This window comes from Sminthopsis crassicaudata, chromosome 4, assembly GCF_048593235.1.
Source record: "Sminthopsis crassicaudata isolate SCR6 chromosome 4, ASM4859323v1, whole genome shotgun sequence".
NCBI lineage: Eukaryota > Metazoa > Chordata > Mammalia > Dasyuromorphia > Dasyuridae > Sminthopsis > Sminthopsis crassicaudata.
The window spans coordinates 466,981,324-467,006,584 of NC_133620.1; the positions used below are offsets into that span (position 1 = coordinate 466,981,324).

The following is a 25,261-nucleotide window of genomic DNA, read 5'->3' on the forward strand; positions in this document are numbered from 1 at the left end:
AATGAAGAGGGGAGGAGTCGGCATTTCAAAGAGGGAGACTTTAATCCAATAGAAAGAAGGGGGAAAATGTTCCCTCCATAATGAGTTATCAAAGTGAGATGGATGTTGGGAGGGGACCAGCTCCCCCTTAGTGGAAGTCGTCAGGAGGGTTAGTTGGGCCACCGGACCAGAACTCAAGAACTTGCTTGTGTTATGGACCCCCTGGCCACTTGGAGAAGCCCAGGGAGCTTGGACCAAGAAGCTCCCTTCCAGCTGGAGAGCCAAGAGTCTTTGATCCTTCTCCTCACTAGAAGTTCCAGTGACTTCTCCTGCCCCCCGGCCTCTGGAGACAAGATCATAGACTCCCAGTCAGTTTGGAGGCGATTCCTTTCGGTTGCTTTGATCCGACTCAGGGGTTTCTTGGCAGGCCAGACTGAGGGCTATTCGGCAGGTGAGCTGTGGTTTCCCCGCCCGTGCCCTGGGGAGCCTCACAGGTGTGTCTACACCTGTACAGCCAGACGGGGTCTGGTCAGAACGGATAACTTGTCAGCCTGACAGCCGAGGCTGGGGGGCTTCACCTCCCACCTACGCCTGCCAAGACCCTTTCTTCTTCCAGCATGACATCAGCCTCCAGTTCTCCCTTTCCCCCCAAGCTCTTACTTGTTTAAATAAGGGTTTGTGGCCAGCGTCCACACCTAGCCAGCTGTCTCTTGTCTGTGTCTGCCTTATACACATACACACACACACACACACACACACATGTACACACAATCTCTCTCACACACATGTACACACAATCTCTCTCACACACACACATGTACACACAATCTCTCTCACACACACACACACACACACACACACACACACACACACACACACACACTCACACTTACACACCCCTTCCCCCATATTTTCAATGGCCAAGTCAAGCCCCTCTCCAACTACTAAGCCTCAAGGCCTAAAGTCCCAGCAACATAGTCCGTTCCTTCAGGTACAATGGGAAGAATACTGAACCCAGGCTCAATCTCTCCCCTTACCCCTGAATAGTTCTTACCAGGGTGATTAGGAAAAACCCCCCTCCCTTGGCCACTTAAGTGATGGGGGCTGTACTAAAAATTCTCTGCGGTTCACTTCCAGCTCTAGACCTGCAATCTGTATTTCCCAAATCCCCCCCCATTGAGTTGCAAACCTTAATGAACTAAATGTATATGAAGTCATATATAAATCATATTGATATACAATATACTAATACAGTATCTTATTACCACTGAGTTTTTTTGATATCAATATTGTTAGAACTCGTACAACATTTTATAACATGATGACTATACTACATTAGATATGTACAATGAGGTGGATGCTACAGGTAAAAGAGCTAGAATTTAGTTCTTGATCCAGGAGATTCCCCGGCTGTGGGATGTAGCATGTTGTCCTGAAATCCAGCGGTTCCAGACAGTAGAGGACTTAACCTTTTCAGCCTCCTAAATCCTGCCCCAGGGCCCTATTGGGCAAATATTCCATGGGACGGCCTCTATTTGAACAGGCTGGGACCACGTTCCGGGCTGTTTCCTGGCAGGGGCCGCGTTCCGGGCTGTTTCCTGGCAGGGGCCGCGTTCCGGGCTGTTTCCTGGCAGGGACCGTGTTCCGGGCTGTTTCCTGGCAGGGACCGCGTTCCGGGCTGCTTCCTGGCAGGGGCCGCGTTCCGGGCTGCTTCCTGGCAGGGGCCGCGTTCCGGGCTGCTTCCTGGCAGGGGCCGCGTTCCGGGCTGCTTCCTGGCAGGGGCCGCGTTCCGGGCTGCTTCCTGGCAGGGGCCGCGTTCCGGGCTGCTTCCTGGCAGGGGCCGCGTTCCGGGCTGTTTCCTGGCAGGGGCCGCGTTCCGGGCTGTTTCCTGGCAGGGGCTGCGTTCCGGGCTGTTTCCTGGCAGGGGCCGTGTTTTGGTTTGCTCCCTGGCTACCTTTTGGGTAGTTCCGTTATCCCCCCTTTCTGCCCATCCTCCCCCTCGCTTTTCAGTCCTGGATAGGGCTCAGCATTCCGTTTATGAATCCTTTGATTAGGAAACTCATGAGCCAAAATTCTCCCTCCACCAGTGAACCTTGAAATCTTAGAGAATTGTCTGAACGAGGGAGAACTTAAGTGACGTGTCGGGGACCACAAACCAGCCTGTGGTAGAATCCAGAGCCCTCCATCCACTTACACTAAACATCCTTCAGCGGCAGAATCACCTTTCTCTGTGCTGACGAGTTCCCAGTGGCTCCAGCTTCTTTTCTTGTCATTTTTTCAGTGAAAATACCCCATCTATTCTCCCCCTCTCTGTAGACTTTGTCTTGGGTCACGCTGTAAGCTGCCCGAGGGCAAGCCTTGTCTGCCCTTTTATATTTGCAAGCCTAGCACTCGGCACAGGGCCGGGCATAGAGCACGTGTTTCATAAAAGCATTTTCATTCATTCATTCACGTGTGCCCCGTCACGTACCGTGCTGGCGGGCACATAGTAGGCGCCTTTTTCAGCCAGGGAACCTGAGGCCCAGGAGGCGCCCATTTGACTTTGTGGGCCTGATGGGAAGTGATGAGTCTGACCATTTACGAGTGGCCCCTCAGGCCAGCCGTGACACGCGCAGACTCGATATGGGATTAGTTTGACCACTGGGTCACCCAGTTAGTCAGCCGTCCTCATAAAGAGCCGCATCAGCCACCGTGATGATCCGCTCCCCAGCTCAGCTTTCCATCCTATTGAAAAGATATCACAATGTGACAATTGTGATTTTAGAACAAATTTAGAAGGCAATCTGACCGAGACAAAGTTATGAGCTAGAAAAGGAAACCCATTAAGAAAAGGGCCGCCTTGTTAACCAGGACCAGCCATCTTCATTTCCTCTCTCCGGAAGGTTTTTCGAGCCCAGAATTTGTGTGGCCTGCGGCTGGGTCTGGGGTGGTCCGAAGCCTCCTCCTCCGATGGGACTGACCCCCAGGCCCGGGCTTTTTCAAAGGACAGACCTGAGAGTGTACGTGTCAATACCTACGGGCACTCACACACCATGAACTTAGAGGGACTTGGAAAGATGCGAGGTTGGCCCTGTTCCCAGGCAGGATATTGTACAAACTGTTCCCCAACAGGATGGGGCTTTCAGCACAAATCCAGCTACCAAGAAACTCCCCGGGATGCAGCAGGCCCCCTCCTCCTCTGAATTCCTAGCATCCATCTCTCCCTGGAGCTGAGAGGAAACAGTGTTCGTCGTTCCCCATTTTGTAGTGTGAGAATCCAGTGGAATCCAAACTTCTTCACCCCGATCGAGGTACTCCATGATCCAGGCCCAAACCACGCCCCAGACCCATCCTCCGGACTCCTGCCCTGGCCGGACTCCATGCTCCTGGCCAGTTTAGACTGCGGGCTTCTTCGGAAACGTGCTCTGCAGCAAACCTTAAACTGCCCTCTCAGACTTTGCTGAAATCCCACCTGCAATGGGCAGAGCATAATCAGAAAGATGGGTTCAAATCCTGCCTCTGACACTGCGGGACCCTGAGCAGTTGAAGCACTATCTACCTCGGTTTTTTCAACTATAAAAAAGGATAAAAGTATCCTAGAGTTGTTAAGTGGATCAAGTGAGCTCTATTGGGGAAGTATTTAGCACACAGTAGGTGCTTTAAAAACACTTCTTTCCCCCCCACCCCCACCTCTTCCATCCGGAAATATAATTTTCTGATCATTATCAGAAATGATCTCATTCTCTGTTAGGTTTCCATAACACTGGACATTTCTTATGAACCTTCTTATCGAGGGAGAGAGGGGAGGAAGGGAAAGAGGAAGGAAGAAGTGGGGAAGGAGGGGAGGAAGGAAGGAAGGAAGGAAGGAAGGAAGGAAGGAAGGAAGGAAGGAAGGAAGGAAGGAAGGAAGGAAGGAAGGAAGGAAGGAAGGAAGGAAGGAAGGAAGGAAGGAAGGAAGGGAGGGAGGGAGGGAGGGAGGGAGGGAGAAGTTACTACTTTCAAAAAGCTACCAATATAATAGGAAAGGGAAGCTGGGAGATGAGAGGGATAAAGAGAAGGAGGAAGAGTAGGATGTGCCCTACTGGGGCGAGGCAGATGGAGGGGCAGCCTAGAGAATAAGCTGAGCCAGGAGCAAAATTGTGTTCAGGGCTTCTTTGGACTGGACATGAAAGGATACGTGCACCCTCCGTGTGGGAGGGTCCCCAGAGAACAGTTCCTTCTGTTGATGTCGATTAGCCCTCTCTTGGTTATGTAGAAGTCATGGGATCATGCAAAGCTCCAAGGAGATACTCCATAAAAAGTGTTTGCAAGAACTATGTTGTTTATTGTTAACAGTAGGATTACCTTTGTCTCGGCCCAAGGCAGCGCGGCTCCTGGCACTGGGCAGCGGTGCCACATTGGATTCTCCCCATGCCCAAGGTCGGGACACACAGATGCCGGCAGAGGCTCAGAAAATTCCCAGAGTCCCCTGAACGGCAGAAAACCACAGCAGGAGAAGAGCAGAGGGATGACCTCCACGCCCGTGGGGAAAACGATGAGCAGAGAATGGGTCACTTGGTGATCAGTGAAGTCCCTGGTTGGGGCCGGCTCCAAAGGGAAGGAATGGTGGCGGCTGCCAGGGGCTGGAGGGTCTGGGGCTGGCCCTGGTGGCCAAGCCACAGTGAGGAGCCGTGATCCTCGCCGTCCAGCACAGCCCCAGAGAGCCAGGACGGGCTCAGTGGCTGAAGTTTCCATTGGAGACACCAGAACTGTCTTGGTTGGGCTGGGAAGATGGTTGGCAACCGGGATGGAAGGCTTCGGGCAGTCGGGAAAACCGCAATCAGCCTGCAGCCAGGCCTGGGGCGGCCGGAGAAGTTCTGGCAGGATGGCCCCCATCATCTGGGCGCTCTCTGGTAAATATTGAAGTGGTTGCTAAGACGCTTCGCCCAAACTATATGATATCACCCGGTTATTTTCCTCCGGACCATACATCATCCAGGAGAGAAACAAAAACGGGACTGTTCGAACCTGGAATTAATTCCCCAGTGATCTGGCTATGGCGGGAAGGCCACAGGAATCCACCCTGTAATCCAGCTCTGCTGTCAGCTGCCGGCCCCGCCCCATGCCGGCTGCCTGTGCAGGGAAGGGGCGATGTCTGTCCCCGTGGGACGCTCTGGGACGTGGCTCCGGCGAGCAGAGCCGACATCCGATCCCAGCAGGCTGTCGCCCGGCCCCGAGCATCCGCCGCCCCGGAACATTTGGTCTCGGCATGTTTCAGGGGCAAAATCCTCGGCCCCGAAAACAGAGATCTTTCATTAAAGCGTCACACCGATGCATGGGATGATGACTTCCATGCCGGCCTCGCTGCCCCATGTGTCTGCAATTATCCTGGCACCCCCTCCACAAGGCTGGCGGGGAGGAGATTTCCCATGAGGGGACCAGGGTTCAGATCCTGATTCTGCCCCTCCCTAACCATGTGATCCTGGGAGAGTCATTTCTCTACCTGTAACTGAAGATCCCTGGGCTGGAACATCCATCCCTGGGCCCTCAGGGCCTTCCGTCCTTCCCTGGGCCCTCGGGGCCTTCCGTCCTTCCCTGGGCCCTCGGGGCCTTCCGTCCTTCCCTGGGCCCTCGGGGCCTTCCGTCCTTCCCTGGGCCCTCGGGGCCTTCCGTCCTTCCCTGGGCCCTCGGGGCCTTCCGTCCTTCCCTGGGCCCTCGGGGCCTTTCGCCCTTCCCTGGGCCCTCGGGGCCTTCCGTCCTTCCCTGGGCCCTCGGGCCTTCCGTCCTTTCTGTGGCTGAATTTTCTTTTACATCCAAAGTACAGTAGGAGCTTCTTGAGAATGGGGAGTGCCTCATTCTTTCTGCTTGTACCCGAGCACTTAGCACAGTGCTTGACACAAGGTAGGTGCTAAATAAATGCTTATCCCTTCCCTTTCATTCATAAAAAGGGAGATGGATATATGTGTGTCTATGTTATGTATATATGTAGCTGTGTGTACATATATGTGTGTATATATTATGTGTACATGTGTGTGTGTGTGTGTGTGTGTGTGTGTGTGCGTATACACACACAGTAGAAAGAGAGAGCTGAATAGCTATGCCATAGAGGGAGGGAGGGAGGGAGGGGGTTGCTGTTTCTTGATGTAGATCCAGGATTTCATCGGGAGTCGAAATTCCCGGTGAGAAAACTCCTTTCTCCAGGGCAGGCGATGTTCTTCTGGCTCATTGTCTTAGCTGCCCGGGACACCGAACATCGGGTCATAAATCTAGAGCTAGAAGGAACCTCAGAAGCTGCCGCGTCTCCTTCTCCTCCTCACCTCACAGATAAGGAAACTGAGAACCCGAGGGACTAAGTAACCTGCTGAGGGTCAGGTGGCTAATAAATGTCAGAGGCGGGATTTGAATCCAAATCTTCCTAATTCCCAGTCCAGTGTTGTAACCATTATGGCACTTTGCCTCTGGAGGGGTGAAGTGACCTCCCGGGGCCGAGGAGCTAGTTTGTGTCAGGGGCAAGACCCGAGCCCGGCCCTCCCTGCCTTTGAGACCAGCTCCCAGCACTCCGTCACACTGCCTCTCGGGGCGCGGGTGAGAAGGCCTAAGTCAGGCTCCCCATCAAGCACGGACGCTCCGGCGGTTTGTTACGGCTGTCATTGTCAGCTTTAGGCCCCCAACGTGAAGGGGATTCTGCCAGACTGGGCTGGCGGTCCGGCAGACACGGCCAAGTGCTGCAGGAAGTCACCGCTCTACCGGCCCAGGAAGAACCCGGCCTTCCTCCTCCTCCCCAGGCTGAGGGAACTGCTCTTCTGTACTTGTAGGCAATCTGTCCATCAGTCCTGACCTCTGAAGTGGGGCTCTGTATCCCCTTAAGGGAATCCCCATGGATACCAGCCCTAGAGAGGGTGACCCGTAGGGGAAAGAGAGAAAGAAGGATGCTCCCCGTTATCTATCGATCAAGGTGAGCCCCACCAGAGGCCTAGCTGCGTCTGCACTGTGTAGGGGAAGGGGGAAAATACAGCTTTCCCCTCTGACCTTAGGGTCCTCAGTCTGGTTGGGGAGAGAAGGCTAACAGGCCAGAAATGAATCCGCGACATTTCATATATATATGTAGGACAGTAAAGGGTCTTTGATTGGTCAGTTGTTCAGTCCTCACAACAACCCTTGTTGGCCCTGGAGAGATTAACCCTCCACGGAGAGATTGCGACTCGATGAGAATTTCGTGGCTAATCGTTGTTGGAGATGAGATTTGAACTGGAATGTTCCTGACTTCGAGTTCCCTGCTCTGACCTGCAGCGTCCACCTGATGCTCAGAGGAAGGAAGGTTTGGACTCAAAAAGAGGATCCGAATGGCAGATGAGGGGCAAAGTCTCTGACAACTGGCACTGTGCAAAAGTGGAACAGGGAGTGAGCTCGCCATCACTAAGGGTCTTTAAGCAGGGCCTGGATGACCACTTGTCGGGGTCGTTTGAGAGACAGTCTCTGGTCAAGTTCATTCAGACTATGGGACCTCTGATGAGTCTGAGATTCTCTAATTCTGTGAAACATTTTCACAGAAGAGAAGAGACTTCTGGGAGGAGCAGCTTGACACAGCTGCTGCTCCCCCAGCCTTCCCTGGGATGGCAGAGACCACAGGAATGGGGATGGGGAAACAGCTGCTGCTATTACTACAAACCCTCAATTCATTGTGGCCAAGCCCAGCAAGGGGTGTACTTAGGATAGGCCCGGGAAAGGCCCCGAAGGATGGATTACCAGAGGAGATTGGGGGTTCTCCTCCTCTTCTGAGCGCGAATTTGACTTCATGATCATTTCATCCTTCAAAAGAGGGAGGAATCTTCAAGGGGAAATTCTTTTCTGGTCTGATTTTTAGCATCATGGAGGATCTAGTTGCAGGGGTGGAAAGCATGGGAGCCCTTAGGGGAAGTGACTACTCCATCCTAGAGTGTGGAGAGGATGGGAAGTCTGAGCAGAAATGCACCCTGGATTTGGAGGAAACATTTCAAAGGGTACAGAGGAAAGAAGTTAGGATCCAAAGGTCTAGAAATTAACCCCGGGAGGGAGGGAGGGAGAGAGGGAAGGAGGAAGGAAAGGAGGGAGGGAGGGAGGGAGGGAGGGAGGGAGGAAGGGAGGAAGGAAGGAAGGAAGGAAGGAAGGAAGGAAGGAAGGAAGGAAGGAAGGAAGGAAGGAAGGAAGGAAGGAAGGAAGGAAAGCAGAGAAAGGAGGGAGAGAGGGAGGGAGGAAGGAGAGAATTCCAGTGAAAGAAAAGATAAAGAAAAAGAAAGAGAAAGATAAACAAAAGGAACGGATCAGCACTATGGGTGGATGGGAGCCGGTGACAACTGACAACAGACAGGAGAAAGCACGACTCAGTTCTTAAGTTGGTTTTGTTTTCCTTCCCAAGAATGACTTTGGAAAAGGACGAAGGAATGACTAATAAATCCCCAGATTTAGTGAGGGAGAGCGTAAGGGAGCACCTCGCTGCCCTTGACGATGCGAGCCGCCTGATGTGGACGAAGCACGTCCAGGGTCTGGAGAGGACCGGCAGATGTGAGGTCTGGGCCTCTGCCAGTGATACTGGAAAGAACATGGAAAATGAGAAAGGTGTTGGAGGGCAAATGTCCTAATTTAGAAGGAGGAGTAAGAGGAAGGGAGGGAGCGAGGAAGAACGGAAGGGAGGACAGGCAGGACAGCAACAATGCTTGGAGATTGGGAGAGGCAGGAGGGATGTAGATCTGGGAATGGCTCTGCAGAGGCGATTATTGCGCCAGGTGAGAGAATAGAGAGAGGAAGCCCTTGGCCTGTTAAAGAGCAGAGCGCCCAGAAGCTCGGGGGCTCCACGGCTGGTGAGCGTGACCTGGCCGAAGAGCCAGCAGAGAAGGCCCGAGGCCTGCCGGGACAGGTAGAAGGATGGGGAGAGAAAAGGGGGGAACACCCTAAAGGGAAGGGAGGGGAGCGCTTTTTCAGGAGGAGAGTCGGGGAAGAGGCGGGCTGAGGAAAGTACCATTAGCTCCAGCAGTTAGGAGATAATTGGTCATTTTGGGGAGAGCAGTTCCATCGAGCGATGAGGCTGGAAGCCAGACTGGGGAGGACTCGGGAGGAGGGAGAGGAGGGAAGTGGTGGCGAGCTTTCTCCAGGAGCACCGCAGCAGAGACCCGGACGATGCTGGGTGACGGGTGGGAGGATCGGTCCCAGCGGGGAGGACTGAGTGTGTTTCGGGGCTCTCTGTCCCATCCGCCCCTGAGAGAAAGCTTCCCATCACTTGGACCTTGTAGACCTATGAATGTTCTAGAAAGTCAGTCATTTCTCCGCTGTTCCCGGGATGCTCCCCCTCCCCAGTCTGCCCTTCCCCCCGCTGCTCTCCCTACCACACGGCCTCGGGTCTCCTTATAGATGGATACCCAGTTTCCGGATAGGACGGGAGCTCCACGAGGGCAGGGACTGACTGGTCATTTGCTCATGTGCCTGGTGATTAATTAGTTGGTGATTAATTAATGGAGAGCCAAGGTCCCGGCACTCCACCAGCTGGTGAAGGACAAGGGGAGGAGCCATCGCCGGTCACTCCAAAAGGGAGGCACGGAGGCCGCCTTCCCAAGGCTGTTCTCGGCCCAGGCTCCGCTGGCATCTCCTGGGGCTCCAAGGCGAGGAAGGGGGCGTGTTGTGTGATAAATATGAGACTTGGCCGGGCCCGGCCGTCGCCAGCTGCTCCCCCTCCCACCAGCTCCGAGTCATGTCTGAGAAATCGTGTGACTGAAACCCGAGTCGGAGCCCAGAGGAGCCCGGGGAGCCGGGATTTCGTCGGCGCCACGTTCCCTGAGAGGTCTGGACAGGTGCGCCGTCGTCCCTCTCTCCCTCCAGCTTTCGGCTGGACCCCCGGCACTTCGGGGCTAAAACCAAGATACTGGGTTCGAGTTTTCCCCAGACCCGTGGATTTCCTCCGCTCCAGAGCCCTGGAATGACCCTGACCTTCTCCCTGACCTGACCCCTAACTCTGACGGTGGCGGCTGGACCCCATGGCCACCGATTCCTAACCCTAGCCACAGACTGCCTCACCTTCTCCCAGCCACGGACCGAACCCCCGTGAGCCCTCCCCAGACTGACTCCCACCCAGGCCCTCCCCGGACTGACTCCCAGCCGAGGACGGCCCCCCAAGTAACTCCTACAGCGGAAGCCCCTTCACCTCAGCCCACTGACACCGGTCACACACGGACCCCTGACCTCGCCCACAACCTTCTTCTTAACCCTGGCCAGGGACTGAGCCCTGCTCTCACCCCAGACCTTATGTTCCGGGTCACACACTGCCCTTCGCCGTGGCCCCCTCCCAGCCCACCCTGGGGGGGGGGGGATGCATGACTCCCCGCCCCTCTGCTGGGGACGCTCAGAGCACTTCTCCCCCACGGGGGGGAGGGGGGGCTTTTCTCTCCCATCTCCCCCTCACAAGCACGGCCTGCTGGTTCCGAGACGTGCGTGGCTCCCGGCTGCCCACCCCGCTGCTGGAGCCCGTCTCGCTGCCTGTTAACAGCTCACTCTCTGGCCCCCTTCCCCGCGCTTTCATCCTTCTTTTCTCCTCCTCCTTTTCTCTAAACACACACACGGAGACAGTCTATAGGTAGGGGCTCCCCACGTCCATTAATGGCTATGATAGCGGGCTGCGGCTTCTGCTCCGGACCGGAAACAAGGACGACGCCGTGGTCTCTCTGCCCGCTTGTTCTGAGGGCGGCATGAGGAAGAAGTGACCCAGACTCTCCCGGGCCACTAGGAATAGTGTCCCTCGTCACCTTATGTGTTCTTCCCCAAAGGGCTGCGACCCAGGAAGGAGGTCGAAGCCCCCGAGGTCCAGACCGTGCCGCGGTGTGGCTGGAGGTGGAGAAGCAGTCGTCGACAGGAACGGGAAAAGCTGGGCTGCCTCTGCTCCCCCTTCTGGGAGTCAAGTCCAGGGGAGGCTGAGGCCCCGCCACGTGCCGCCGCCTCCTCCAGAGTGGGCCCCCGAGTCCGGGGCCCTCATCCGGACGCCTCTGGGCAAGGATTAGCTGTGCCCCCCCATCCTGGGCCACACGCTGACCCCCCCTCGAAGGGGCAGAGATGGTTCCCACGTGGGAAATGCTGCCCGCTCGGCCCGGGGCCGGGCAAGGAGAACGGCTTCGGCGCCATCCCAAGGAGCAGAGAGGCAGAGGCGAGCATTTCAGATTTCCTGCTGACAGAAGAAATAATGAGTCCTGTTCTTCTCCTTCGTGAAATGAGGGAAACCCGAGAGTCTGGGGGTCGCGCAAACAAAGCAAAGCACTGCGCCATCCGGGGGTGGGCTGTTGGGCAGGGCCACCCTGCCATCTCCGGAACGACCCGTCCCGGGGTAAAGGAGCTGCTCAGGGTTGGGCTCGTTCCGCTCTCAAGGAAGAGGGGATGCGCCAGCGTCCATGAGGCACGGGGAAGGGGGCCATGGAGACCGGTCTGTGTGACCCCAGCTCTGTCTTCTCCCGCTCCGACATTCTGTGAGGCTTTGGAAAGATGGCCGGCCAAGCCACGGCGTCCGGGGTCTGAGCGGGTTGTGGGAGGGAGGACGTCATCCCCGGCTCCATGGAGAAGGCCGAGAAGCATGAGCAGGATTCGAAAAGGGAAAGAGGAAGGGTCCAGGGGAAGGGAATGGTACGGCCAAAGGTGGCGGGAGAGAGGGAGGCAGAAAAGAGGGGTGCGAGTGGGGAGCCACTGATGGTTCTAAAGGAGAAGAGTGACCTACTTGACCATGATTTTTTGCTGGATTGCAGAGTGAGTGACGGGTCCTCCTATCACTTAATGGCCATTGCAAACATTCAAGGAGCATGTCATGTTGTCGTCATTGACCTGAGCATCTCCGCGCCAGATTCTGTGCCTCAGACATGGGGGGTTTGAAATCAGGGGAATCTCAGATCTCCCGTTTCACCAAAACCCAGGGAATTGAGGTCTATACCACATGGCAGAGGATCGGGGTTTCCAGGGACTCCAGTTCAGGGATCTTTCCGCCACTTCCCACATCACCAGGACGGGGGAAAAGAAGGCAAAAGGGAGCTTCAGCCCCCATGATGTCCTGTGCGCTTTTTTTTTAATTAATGTCTTTTGTTCTTTACTTCTTCATTTCATGTACCCCAGACCGGTCAGGTGTCCCTCATGGGGTGGGCCAGGGCAGGGGCAGGAGGGAAGGCTGAGCAGCCAGTGTTCCCCGCCCGTCTCCCCCTGCACCAGAGCGCTCTGCGCACTTGGACTCTTCTGCAGGGGGACTCTCACAGGCGGGGGAGGGGAGTGTCTATAAGAAGGAGCCGTGGCTTCGCCGTTTTCATTTCCCTAAATTAGTATTTTTGCTTTCTTTGGCCCAGTCAGCATCTCTGAGGAAACGGGCCCTGAGGCGGGAAAGGAAGCCAAGCAGACTGCACTTCAGCTGCTCGGGGATTGGTCAGCTCCTCTCCGGGGCACCCAGCGGCCGGCCGTGCTCAGCCTCGCCGGGATGCTCGCTCTCTTTGCCGCTCCAGGGCTGCTGGACCAGGGCTGGACTTAAAAAGAAAATCAAATAGGGAGGGAAGAGAGAAGGAGAGGAGGGGGAGGGAGAAACTGAAGAGATTGGCTCTGGTTCCCCCTTTCCAGCTTTAGCTCTGGGATAGCCCGGTGTTCCTGGTGACCGCCCAGCAGGTCCCACCCTAACGCCTTGTGTTTGTTTGCATGTTGTCTCCCCGCTCTGATTGTCCTTGAAGGCGTCTCTCTGTATTCCCGCAGCTTAGCACACAGTAGGTGCTTTACGTTTGTTGACTGCCAAGGCAAGCACACTTTGATCGTAGAACGTGGCACGTCCTGGATCCTCCGTTTCCCACACTCCGGGTGCAGTCAGTGCCCTCCCTGCCCTCCCACCCACTTCTCAGGGCCAGGACTTCTCTTGGGGTCTAGGCCCCAGAGTGTGACATGGTGAGCCTCCCCTTTAGGCCAGGGAAGACGAGCAAGTCTGAGAACCCGAGGACAGTCGACGTCCAGGCGTTTGTCAGTCAACCCACAAACTTAGCAGCACCTACTGTGCGTCAGACAGGTTGCTGGGCCCCGGAGACATAAAAAACACTCGACCTTGGGGAGCTCATCTTCCTGGGGGGCACAACACGTGAATGTACGGACACTCACAAAGGCGGTACGGGAGCGTTGGTGACGTGATTAGGGGCACAAGGCGGCTCCAGTTATGATCTGGAAGGAAAGCAGAGACCCTCAGAGGAGGGGGCGGAGCGCCAGGCCCCGCCCCCTGCACTGAAGGGTCATTTCTGGGCAGCTTAGCCTGAGGAGAGCAGAGGGCTGCCCGGAGGATCCGGGTCTTTCCTCCGGCCACAGCGGGTCATCGACGCCTCTCTCGGCCCTCGGGCTATTTAAAGGCGGTGTAGGACAAACAGGGCCGGGGCGCAGGGCTGGCGTTCTCGGGGGGGACCCCTTGTTCTCCCCCTTGGAGGAGTGGGCAGGACAGTACTTTGCTTCTTGGTGGACGCTGGCTCTCCCTCAGTGTGGGGAGCCAGGGCCTGGAGGAGCTGCCTCCTGGATGGCATGGCATCTCCGTGGCGGGCTCATTGCCCTACCTGGGGGGGGTGGGAAAGAGTCACCTGGCAATTACTGCCCCTGAGCCAGGTGGATGACTCAGATGCAAGGTGGGGAGATGCCCGAAGATTCACTCTTTGTTCTGTTCCTTTCCCCCAGCCCCGAACCTGCCGCTAACGCTTCCTTTAGCCTCAGTTTCTTTTCCTGTAAAATGAAGGATAGGTCCGTTGGCCCGTGGTCCCCGAGAGGGATGGGATGGGGGATATCTGGCTGGGTTCCATGGAGGCGGGGGGGGGGGGGGGACTCAGCTGGGTTCGGTCCCCTGCTCCCCGTGACCCTCTTCCCTCTCTCTCCCGAAGGCCATTTCCAGGACCTGCTGAACAAGTCGGAGCGGGCTCTCCAGGACACGTTCCCTGGGGTCCACGGGGACCTGTACACCCAGAACGCGCGGCTCTTCAGAGATCTCTACTCCGAACTGCGCCGCTATTACCGGGGGGCCAACATCAACCTGGAAGAGGCTCTGGCCGAGTTCTGGGCCCGCCTCCTGGAGCGGCTCTTCAAGCAGCTGCACCCCCAGTACGTGCTGCCCGACGAGTACCTGGACTGCATGGGCAAGCAGGCGGAAGCCTACAGGCCCTTCGGAGAGGCGCCCAGGGAGCTCAAGCTCCGGGCCACCAGGGCCTTCGTGGCCGTGCGGTCCTTCGTGCAGGGCCTGGGGGTGGCCATCGACGTGGTCAGGAAGGTGTCCCAGGTGAGTGCTGACGCCGCGCCCCACCCCCATCTGGGTAAAAAAAAGGCCTGGAGCCGGTAATCCCTCAGCACGCGTTTATTAAGCGCCTCTGTGCTTAGAGTGTGAAAGGCCCGACTTCAGAGCTTCCATCCATCAGTGTCATCCCGGGCCAACACCAAGAACACAGAACATGACATTAGTTCTGCAGAGACGCCTGGGAACCCTCGGGCGTCAGCCCAGGAGCACAGAAGCTCCCCGAGGACAGGCCGTTTCACTTTGTCTCCTGCTGTGCCGTCCCTCACCCAGGTGCTCCCCAAAGCCTCCATGGCTGTGGGAACCCCGAGCGTGTGGCCCGAGTTGCAGGGCTTCTCCACAAGGGCAGCCAGTGTGGGTCGCCATGGCCTCCTGGACCAGAATTAGGGGAAGATGCAGGATTTCTCCTGTGTTAATCCTGCCTCCCCACACGGGAGACTATGAGGGGGAAGGAGGCAGGGCCTTGGGGAGATCCCTGGCTGAGAAGGGAGAGCCCTCTTGCCCTCTCCAGCACGGCCCCTGAACTTCCCCTCCCCAAGGGGAAGTCATAGTGTTTTCAGGCTCCATCCCCGCCCTGTTACTAGTCCAGGCGCCTGGCCTCGCCCTGACAGGCCGGGGAGTATGTCTGGACCAGCTAAGTACCGGCCCCTGGGCCTTTACGGACGTGCCCAGATTGCTGCTCCTCCCAGGTCCAGCTCTCCCCCCCGGATCCTCAGCTGGACTAGGCCATCTCCTGAATCCTGTGCAGAGTAGCCGCCTTGCCGCCTCCCGTTTCCACATCCATAAAATGAGCCAGACACAGCGGCTTCTGCCATCCTCCCAAAGCCAGAATCTTGGGGCCGGACGCTTCAGTCCTTCCCCGTCCCAGAGATCTCTCTCCACAACTCCTGAATTGCGTGGTCGGGGGCCACTGACTCTGCCCTTCCGCTTGCAGGTGCCGCTGGGCCAGGAGTGCTCCCGGGCCATCATGAAGCTGCTCTACTGCTCCCACTGCCTGGGCGTCCAGAGCCCCCAGCCGTGCTCCGGCTACTGTCGAAACGTCATGAAGGGCTGCCTGGCTAACCAGGCTGACCTGGACACCGAGTGGAGGAACCTGCTGGGTGAGAGCTTCTCCTGGGCTGCCCCTTCCGCCGGACTTCCCTTCCCCAGCCCCGTTATTCTGGGCCGCCTTTTGCTCCCACGAGAGAAACGAGCTTTGGCTGTGCTCCAGATCATGGGCATGAGGGGTTCCTAAAACCCGCTGTGGAAAAGCCTTCCCTGCTGTCTCCACCCAGGCTCCCACAGACTGGGGAACCCTGTCGTCCATTCGAGTTCCATGGAGAACTGGCCTGTGAGCCCTCAGAGATACTCCCCCTGCTCCCCCCCCCCAGGAAAGGGCCAGTTAGGTCTGGATTGAGGGGATAGGGGCTGAATACAGTAGGAGGCTGATACTAATGGGGGAGATATCAAGGCTGCCTTTAGCTGGCTTTGGGTCTTGGGGGGCCCTACTCCTTTGAAATCCCCCAGCATCCCCTTCTAGGACCTAGTCTCTGATTTACCCAGAGGGTCCCCTTCTCTAGCTTGTTCTTTGGGGCTGAGCTAGACCACTCTTCTTGGGGGAAAACACCCGCAGCCTGGTAGGCTCCTCCTGGAGCCGAGCCGAGAGCGCGCCCGGGGATGTTCCCCCACCTTTAGCCATCTTGGGACGCTTCCAGCCTCCTCAGAATGATTTTAAATCCTTGCGATAGACGGGATTGCAAAGATTGGCCAAGAGACTTTTTTCTCACCCGAGATCCCCGGAGCTCAGACCCCCTGCCCTCGTTTCCCCCCCACGTATCCCGGCAGAGCGCGAGCCCCCCACTCATGCCCTGGGTGTCCCCACAGACTCCATGCTGCTTGTGGCTGACAAGTTTGATGGCCAGACAAGCGTGGAGAGCACGATTGGGACGATCCACGTTCGCATCTCGGAGGCCATCGCTGCCCTCCAGGACAACAAGGACACGCTCACAGCCAAGGTGGGATGCGGCCCATGGAGGGAAGGGGACAGGCCCCCAGGCAAACCCCCCACGGATGGGCAATGAGGGTTGGAGCCTCCACTCAGGGCACCCCGTATATGGACAATCAGAAAACCACAATTTCCTTTCTCTAACATGGGCTCCAAGAGGCGGGGGATTCTGTGACCTTGCAACATCTCAGGCCCACCCCCAGGCAACCCTTTTAGCACCCCCACTGGGCACCGATTATCAGGGGTCCGGTACCAGAGGAGTGGCTAAGAAGTGCCAGGGGAGAACGTTTCCACACTGGGAGTCCCAGTCCAGGCCAGTGTACACGCGGGTACAGATGTTAGCTGTGATGCCAGAAGCGCTGCCCCTGGGACCAAATGAAGGCCTCTGGGTCCTCATCCAGTCTTAGAAGCCGCCCCACTCCCGCCTATGCCTCCAGACCAAATCCAAAGGGGTCTCGAGCCTGGGGAGGGCTGAGCCGTTCCACCCAAAAGGATGCAGTGAGGGAGCCAGGAAGAGATTTTCCGAACCGAGACGCGGGGCCTCTGCTCACCTCTGGGCGGCTTTCTCTAGGTTTTTCAGGGCTGTGGCAATCCCCGAGTGAGCGGCAAGGGCTCTGGCGGAGAGGAAAAGAGACGGCGAGGAAAGTCTGTGGTGGAGGAGAGGCCGTCCGGGATCGGGCTGGAGAAGCTGGTGAGTGCCTCCCTGGAGGGCCGGGCCTCGGACGGGGTGGGCGGCCAGGCTCCCGACGTCCCTCCGAGCTTATTTAACGGAGGAGCCATCAGAGGGGGCACTTTTTACACGTATTATCTTACTTGAGCCTCACAAGGGAAGGTGCCGCCCTTATCACCCCCTTTTACAGATGAGAAGACTGAGTTTGATCCTCAATCCTGGGATTGAGGGGGCCTGAGAGTCTTATTTTACAAATGAAGAAACTGATACCCAAGGAATTGTCCGGTCCTTAGCTAGTGTCTAAGGTGATTGGAACCCAGGACTTCCCGACTCCAGCCCTTTATCCACTCTAACTCTCGGCCTCCTTCTTCACCATAGCTAAGTGGGACCCTTGGCTTACCTCCGCACAAGCCACTTAGCCATTGCCTGCCTCAGTTTCCTCATCTGTAGAAGAGTGAGACCTCTCAGGGTTGTTGCGAGGTTCAAATGAGTGAATATTTTTAAAGCAACATAATAGGTGCTTAATAAATGCTTTTTTCCTTTTTCCTTAGAAATTAAGCACTTATCAAAATGCCCTTTGGGGACTACTATGAGTTGCTTCCTAGATCTCAACAAGATCAGTTCCAAGGCTGGGAAATTTGTTCCTCCCACGCTTCTTCCCTTGACCCCACCCCACCAAACATACCATCCCTTGACCCCCATCCCGGCTCTCCCGTTTCTCCCCTTAGGTCTCAGAAGCCAAAGCCCAGCTCCGGGATGTCCGAGACTTCTGGGTCAGCCTCCCCGGAGTTCTGTGCACCGAGAAGGTGGCCATGAGCTCGCCCCTCGACGAGCGGTGCTGGAATGGGATGACCAAAGGGCGGTGAGCAGACGACCTCCCCCAGAATCCTTGGCTAGACATTCGGCAGCTTTCCTGGCCTTCCTGGCCCTCCTCCCCCCTGTGTTCTTGTATCTCCCCTACTCTGCTTTCACGTCCTATGTGTCCCATCCAAACCCTAGGTTTGTGAGTATTTCCTATGAATCTTTCCTCCCTTTCTTTGAGCAAACAGACAAGAAAAAACAAACCAATCCGTACTTATCAACAGAGTCTGGAGCAAAACAAGCTCTCACGCGGGCCACGTCTGAAACGTTGGTTTCTTCCCGTGCTCCCTCCTTCCTTCTCTGTCCATCGGGAAAGGAGGGATGAGGCCCTCTTCGCTCTCTGGCCCCTGGTTTATCGCTGCGGTGACCAGAGTTCTAAAGTCCTTCCACGTTGTTTTTCTCTACAATGTCACCGTGTACATCGTTTTCCCAGTCTTGCCCACTTCGTTTCTTAGGGCACAACATTATTGCATTCGTGCGTACATTCGGCTGCTCCCTCATAGGAGGCGGCTGATTTAGTTCCCAGTTTCTGCCCGCCACAGAGGGAGCGGCTGGGACTATTCCGTCCAAAGGCCCTTGGTCACAGGCTGTGCGTGGGACCCCCATCCCGCGGCCTTCAGCTGCGTGGTCAGTGAGTGCTCCATTTGGAGTCTGGGGACTGCCACTGAAAGGGGGACTTTCCTCACGGATACAATGATCCAGCGGGGCAGAGTGATCCCTAAGCCTCCTCCTGGCTCTAAATTTAGGAGTCAGTGCTCCTATCCCCTCCCCATGGGATCTCCGGGCTTAAATTCTGCATCTGAAGGTCAAAGGGTTAGATGGAGACTTTTACTCCTAACCTCCTGGACAACTCACTTAACTGAAGCTCTGGGCTTCTGAGCCCCCTCCCAGCCATTAAAGGTCACAAGGAGCCCCCCCCCTTTCTCACGTAGGAGCTCTCTGATTTCGCTGAGGTGACAGATGCGCCCTTAGTCCCTTCCCTTTGAAGGCGGCAGCCCCTCCTCCATCATCTGTGTCCACTCTAAAAAGCAGGGCCCCGGGCACAGAGAGAAGTTCGCCTCAGTGCCAGCTAGCTACGAGACGATTACAGGGTGGAACGGGACAAAGGCAACCGAAGCGGTGTCGAGATTTGGGGTGTGTGCCCTTCCCCCCCAGGTACCTCCCCGAGGTGATGGGCGATGGCCTGGCCAGTCAGATCAACAACCCCGAGGTGGAGGTGGACATCACCAAGCCCGACATGACCATCCGCCAACAGATCATGCAGCTGAAGATCATGACCAACCGCTTGCGCAACGCTTACAACGGCAATGACATCGACTTCCAGGACACCAGTGAGTGGGGGGGGTAACGGGGTGCAAATGGGAGCCCCCATCCCTCACCCCAAGAGGGTGAACGAGCCTTGACGTGGGGCTGCCATGGGGAACCCTTCGCAGTCACTGTCAGAGAGAGCAGGGTCGGGGACAAGGCAGTCAGCCTGGGAATGCTCGGGGGGAGTCACACATTTGAGGTGGAGGCAGAGCGTGAGCTCATAGATCTAAGCCCAAGGGTCCAGACGGCCCCCGGGGTCTCCTTCCTCACGCCCCCGCCCCTCCTTACAGGCGATGACATCAGCGGCTCAGGGAGCGGCGACGGCTGTTTGGACGAGGTCTGCGGGAAAAGACTGAGTAAAAGTCAGAGCACGCGGCAGCCCGAGACCCACGCCATCCCCAACCTGTCAGAGCATGACGGGAGTGGTGCCCCTGGCTGCCCCCAGCCTTCCTCCCTGCTCCTCCTCCTCCCCCTAGCCCTTGCTGGGACGTGGTCCCTGGGGCGATAACCACCCCGCCGGCCAGAGGGACTATGGCCGAGGCCGGCCTTTGCCAAACCGGACGGACGCTGTTTGATTCATCTCGGCAGATGGCGAGAACGCACGCGAGCTCGAGGGGAAGGTCGGTGACTGAGAGCGACCGTGGCCCCGAAGCCTTCATCCACTCTGACTCTCGGGCCCCAGGCCCACACCTGGCTGTTTGTTTGTTTTGGTTTTTCTGTTTTTTTCATTTCCTTCTTTCCGGGGGCTGCATGAGGCTCTCCAGTTATGGGAAGATGGCGCCTCCCCCAGAGGATCTGCAGCGGGAGACCCCCGAGGGTCCGGCAGCAGAGGGAGGCCGGTGGCGGGGGAGCGAGTCTGAAAGGTTCCTGCCCCTCGAGAAAGCCGAGTGCCCGTGCCTTCCTTCCCTCCAGCATCCCTGCAAGCAGCCTCTCCCCGTGGGGAGCCGATTCACGAGCTTATCCCGAGCCCTGCCCTCGAGGCAAAATCCTCCACCGAAGATCTCAAGGAAATAAGTCTTTCTCCTTAGTTTAAAAAAAATTAGTTCTCGGAGCAGTCGGTGGTCCTCCGCCGGGGAGCTGCCCAGGAGGGGGGATTTCTGTTTTGCATGAGATTCCAAAATTCGCCCACAATCTCACCGACACTCGAACCCGTGACTCCGTTTCCATGGCAAATGACGGTGAAACCCAATGCGCTGCTGCCGAGCCATTGGAACCCCCACTTTGCGTTTTCTAGCCCGGCCCCGGCGCCCTTTTCTCAATGAATCTGACCTTCCAAGGCTCTGTTTACAAATCAGCTTCTTTGTGATATTGGTCCCAAGTGTCCAATGGCGGGGGAAGCTAGTTCAAAGGGCATTGGAGAACGGCGCCATGGCCGGATTCGGGGGTTATCCTCCTCTCGTTGCCTGACCCAGGAAAGAGCAGCTCCTGCGCCTGGTTTCCCGCGAGTGCGAGCTGTCCCACCCCTCCATTTCACAGCTAGGATCACTGAGGCTCACACGGGGCAGGAGCCTTCCTTGGGTCCCACAGCGGGTCGGCCGCTCCCCTAGATCACACCAAAGCATCCTCTCCACGTAGCATTTTGGTTTTACTTTGGCCCGTCGCTCCCTGTGCCCCGTAACCTTTGCCTCGATTGTCAGGAGGGATCTCAGAGTCTGAGGTTTCCTTTTTTCATTTTTAAGTATCCACAGAGAGAAAGATGGCCGTTTCCCCCAGCAGAACCTGGCCCTTCCCGGGGCTGGAATCCACAGGCCAGCACGTCCCCGCCCCAGAGTGTGAGCGGATCCCCCCGATTCCTGGCCAGGAAAGTCCCGATGGGATTTTATGATCTGTTACTCATCGGTCTGATGTTGTAAACATTTTTTTCTCTTTTTTTCTCTTTTGGTGGGGAGGTTGGGGCGGAAAGGTTGAGCCAAAAGGCCAAGCTTTTACATGTAAGGGTTTTTATAGGTTTGCATAAACTTTTCAATACTCCAAGTCCCATTTCCACCGTTAAGAACACTTTCTTGGAATTCTTTTTCAAGAAACCTTTCTTTCGAGGAAGGCCAATGGAGAGAGAAAGAGAGCTTATCTGGGAACGGGAGAAATGTGGGTTCGAGTCCCGCCTGGGACTCCTCAGCCAGTCATCAACAGGTCAGCCTTTCTTAAGCGCCTCTTCTGGGCCCAGCACTGTGCTAAATACTGGCATTCTTCTAAACGCCGCGGCCTTGGCAGTCACCCCGCCACGCCGGGCCCTTCTCTCCCCGAGGGAGCCAGTCAGAGAGCAGAGTAGTTTCCCTTGAGATCACGGGAGCAGCCCATTTATTTCCTACCACCTCTAAAAAAAAGAGGGTGTTCTCTGCAGCCCCCTGAATGATTCAGCCTTACAAATCTGGCCCCTTTAGACCTCGAACCTGGAAGAGCAGTCACAGTGTTACTAAGAGCATCCAGTGCTGAGGAGAGGACTCTGGGAGGGGGTGGGGCTGCCTCATGGAGTCCTTCAAGCACAAGGCCAGAGCTGCCCAGTGGATCCCTGATGCTGCATTCTCATTGGTGCTATGCCATTCTCCCCCAAGCTCTAGGCCCTCGAGCAATTACGTCTTCCCATTCAGACCCCTCGGGCAGCCATTCTTCCCCAGGACTGGGCTTACTCCCCGCCACCATCTTGGTGCAGTGTTATCCTGGCCTTTTCATTCCTTTAGAAAAGGGGGGACCTTGCAGGGAGAGTCCCTTAGGGGGTAGCAGGGTCCAGATGCCTGAAGCAGAGTGGTCCCTTCCACTTACCTTAAATAGCATTTCTTTCTCTTACTGCTCTGGGGAAAAGAAACCTGACTGGCCTAGTGAGGGGTCTTTAAATAGGACCTGCCGTCCTTGGTAAGAGGAGAAAGGGCTGTAAACAGATTAAATTTGTCCCTAGAAGGGACAAGTAGGATAGGAACCTTCAAGCATTCCCCTGGAGGGCCACATGATCAATCTTAATTTAACGCCCATTATCCCTTGGCTGGCCGTGCTAACTGGATAAGGTAGAAACTCAGTGGGTTAGAAAACAGATTTAGAGCCTCGATCCAGACCCATCCTATCATCTGACAGTTGAGTAAACTGAGGCCTGGAGAGAGAAAGTGATTAAGATCACACAGATGGCAAATGACAGAGGCTGGAGTTTTAGCTAAAAAAATGTTTGCTAAAGGGCTAAGGTCGCCCATCCCTGGCTCGTGGGTCCCATGCTAGGACCTGATCCCCTCGAGGGACGGAAGCGGGAACGAAGCTCCAGAGAGGGGAAGGGATTTGTTTGTGATCACGCTCGTCACGTCCCACGGTGGTCACGGAACTCGCATCCACCAGTCCAAACAAGCCCCATATCCGCTCCCATCAGCAGCTCCGCGACTGCACTGAAAGGACACTTTAAGCCCCCAAACCTTCAGGCCAGCCAGCTCCCACAGCCTCCAGGGCACTTCCCAGGGAACAAGTGAAAATCCCTGAATTGCCGCTTACCATTCATCACCGTTCCCATAATTCCATTTCATGTCACTGTCTGGCTAGAAAATGAAAACGGCATCAACCCAACTCCTGGGGAGGCCGTTCAGACCAACTGATGCCTTTCTAGCTTCCCAGGCCAGTGTCTCCCGGTCTTAAATGCTGGCTTCCCGTCACGGCCAGGATGGGAATGGCCCCTCCTTCTGTTTGGGACCCAAGAAAATCTCATACCCAAAGACAGCTGGTTTTGCTCATGCAAAAGCCAGGGCCCCGGCTTGATGCCTTCGGATCAGTCCTTTCCCAAGCAAGAAACCATATTCTGGCCCAGTTAAGTTAGAACCCACACTGAGACTCCAAGCAAAGTGTGCGCTGTGATTGTGGCCTTCGTTAGTGCAGGGCCGAGAGAGGGGAAGGGGTTTGGAAGCCCTTTCGCCCACTCCCATTTTACAGATGAGGAAACTGAGGTTCAGCTAGACCAGAGAGAGAGTAAACATCAAATCAAGGGATTGCCACACAGGTCTTCTGACTCCAGTCAGCAAGAAAGTCAGCTCTTGTGCTCAGCCATTAAAATCACTCAACTAAGAAGCATTCATTAGGCGCCTACTATATGCCAGGGAATGACAACAGGTAGTTACAGTCTTCCCTCTCCTCCTTTTCCCTGCAAGCAGCCTAGCCCAAAACAGTGCCCCCACGTGGGGACAACCCAGGAGCAGTACACAGACAGTATCTATCCTCCCACAGTTCACAACATCATTTGGAAAAAAAAATCATCATGTTCCAAAAAGGCTTATCAGTTTCAAGCTTTAATCATCATCACAACTAATTAAGGCTTAAAACTGAGCGAAGACTTTTGGGACACTTTCTGTATTTCCACACGTGGGTTGAGTTGGGGGTGGCCACGAGCTTTTGGGGTTGGACAATAAACATCCAACTTTTGCCCTTATGTTAAAGTACTAACTGGTACCACCGTAGTGATAAAAGGCCCTTTGGGAGAGCGGTTCATTGTAATATAAAATAAAGTAAAAATAAATTTAATTTAAACCTCCATCCCCAAAAGGGGGAGTTCATTTTGACCACTGCTTAACGTCCCAATCTCTACGTGTCAGGTTTGGGGTCAGAAAAGGCTTTGAGAGCACAGTTGCTTACCACGTCCACGTCACATAAACCTTTTGTTTTCTGGTGGGCTTACGAAGGGATGAGGACAATTCAATAAAAATGTTTTAAAAGCCTTCAAATTATTCCTTTGCTTAAAAAAAAAAAAAAAAAAAAAAAGAACGCATCTCTCTCTCTCTCTGCAAAATGAACATTTCCTTCACTCCCTGGCAGAGCTGGCCAGATAGTTATATATTTCTTTCTGTTTCCAAGGTACCTGTAACTATCTTGCACTGTTTATTGGAAGGTGGAATATGTTCTTTGAATCCTTGTATAAATAAAAAGGCTGGAGACTTAAACGGACGTCGGCGCCACAGACTCTCAGCAGAGTGTCCAAAGCCTCCTTTTGTGTGTGCCCAATTGTGTGACTACACTAGGGCCGTGACCCCCTTGTCCCCGCTTTCGAGTTAAAATCTGGAATCTCACTCGGGATTTCTGTGTCCTCACTCCGTGCTCTGAATGAATCCCCGCTATCTAGCGGCTCATTTCCTTAACTCGGGGAGACAGCACAATCAAGGCAGACGGGAGGAAGGGGTCCAAGATGGACGGGCACATTTGGTATCTCAGAATCTTCACCGCGTCCTCCTAGACATTTAGAACGTGGCAACGTGACCCTTAACCTTTAAATAGATCCATGATCAGTCACCAAAGGAGCTCTTCTTAAGCAGACTGGGCAAGGGGAAGTGGGGAAAGGCCGTGGCAGTACGGGATAGGAAAGGGAGGGCTCGCAAAGACAGCGAGGGATAGTGGATCCCTATTCATGAAGAATCCACATTATAATAAGTCATCAAATGATCACAAATACTCTCCATTGGCTTTTAGCTCCATCTGCTTCGAGCATCAAGGCCAGAAGGGATCATCAAGGCTGGTTTTCCAAATTGCCAGTTCCCAAGAAGGAACATACATCTAAAGCTGGAAGGGCCATTACGAGCCGGTTAATTCAACCTTTCTTTTTATAATAAGGGAAACAGGTCAAGGGAAGTCCAATGATTAGCCCAAGATTATACAGGTAAAGGGGCAGCTAGGGGGCGCAGTGGATAGAGCACCAGCCCTGAATTCAGGAGGACCCGAGTTCAAATCTGGTCTCAGGCACTTAACACTTCCTGGCCGGGTGACCCTGGGCAAGTCACTTAACCCCAGCCTCAGAAAAAAAAAAAATTTTTTTTTTAAATTATACAGGTAAATCCAAGTGTTTCAATCTCTCTTTTGTACAGTAAGGAAAACAGATCAAGGAAAGTTCAGTGGTTAGCCCAAAAGTTTACAGGTAGTCCTAGTTTCAACCTCTCTTTACAATAAGGGAAACAGATGAAGGGAAGTCCAATGATTAGCCCAAGATTGTACAAGTTGTCCTAGCTTCAATGTCTTTTACAGTAAAGGAAACAGAGCAAGGAAAATCCAGTGATTAGCCCAAGATTACACAGATAAATCCTAGTTTTCAACCTCTCTTTTGTACAGTAAAGGAAACAGATCAAGGGAAGTCCAATGATTAGCTCAAGATTATACAGGTAAATCCTAGTGTCAATGTCTCTTTTTTACAGTAAGGGAAACTGATCAAGGAAAGTCCAATGATTAGCCCAAGATTATAGTCCTAGTCACCATCCCCACTTACACC

The 25,261-nt window shown here is 55.2% G+C and overlaps 1 protein-coding gene across 1 annotated transcript in view; it reads left to right on the forward strand.

Annotated features, from left to right (window-relative positions):
- The window catches only part of GPC1 (glypican 1), a 147,895-nt gene extending 123,922 nt beyond the window's left edge, over positions 1–23,973 (forward strand). Inside the window, exons 3-9 of the mRNA XM_074264176.1 lie at positions 13,821–14,212; positions 15,159–15,324; positions 16,088–16,218; positions 16,780–16,899; positions 17,607–17,740; positions 18,895–19,070; positions 19,338–23,973. Of these exons, the coding sequence (XP_074120277.1) occupies positions 13,821–14,212; positions 15,159–15,324; positions 16,088–16,218; positions 16,780–16,899; positions 17,607–17,740; positions 18,895–19,070; positions 19,338–19,555 (1,337 nt within the window). The 3' untranslated portion in view covers positions 19,556–23,973. The remainder of the gene's footprint in view (positions 1–13,820; positions 14,213–15,158; positions 15,325–16,087; positions 16,219–16,779; positions 16,900–17,606; positions 17,741–18,894; positions 19,071–19,337) is intronic.
- The last annotated feature ends 1,288 nt before the right edge of the window (positions 23,974–25,261 follow it).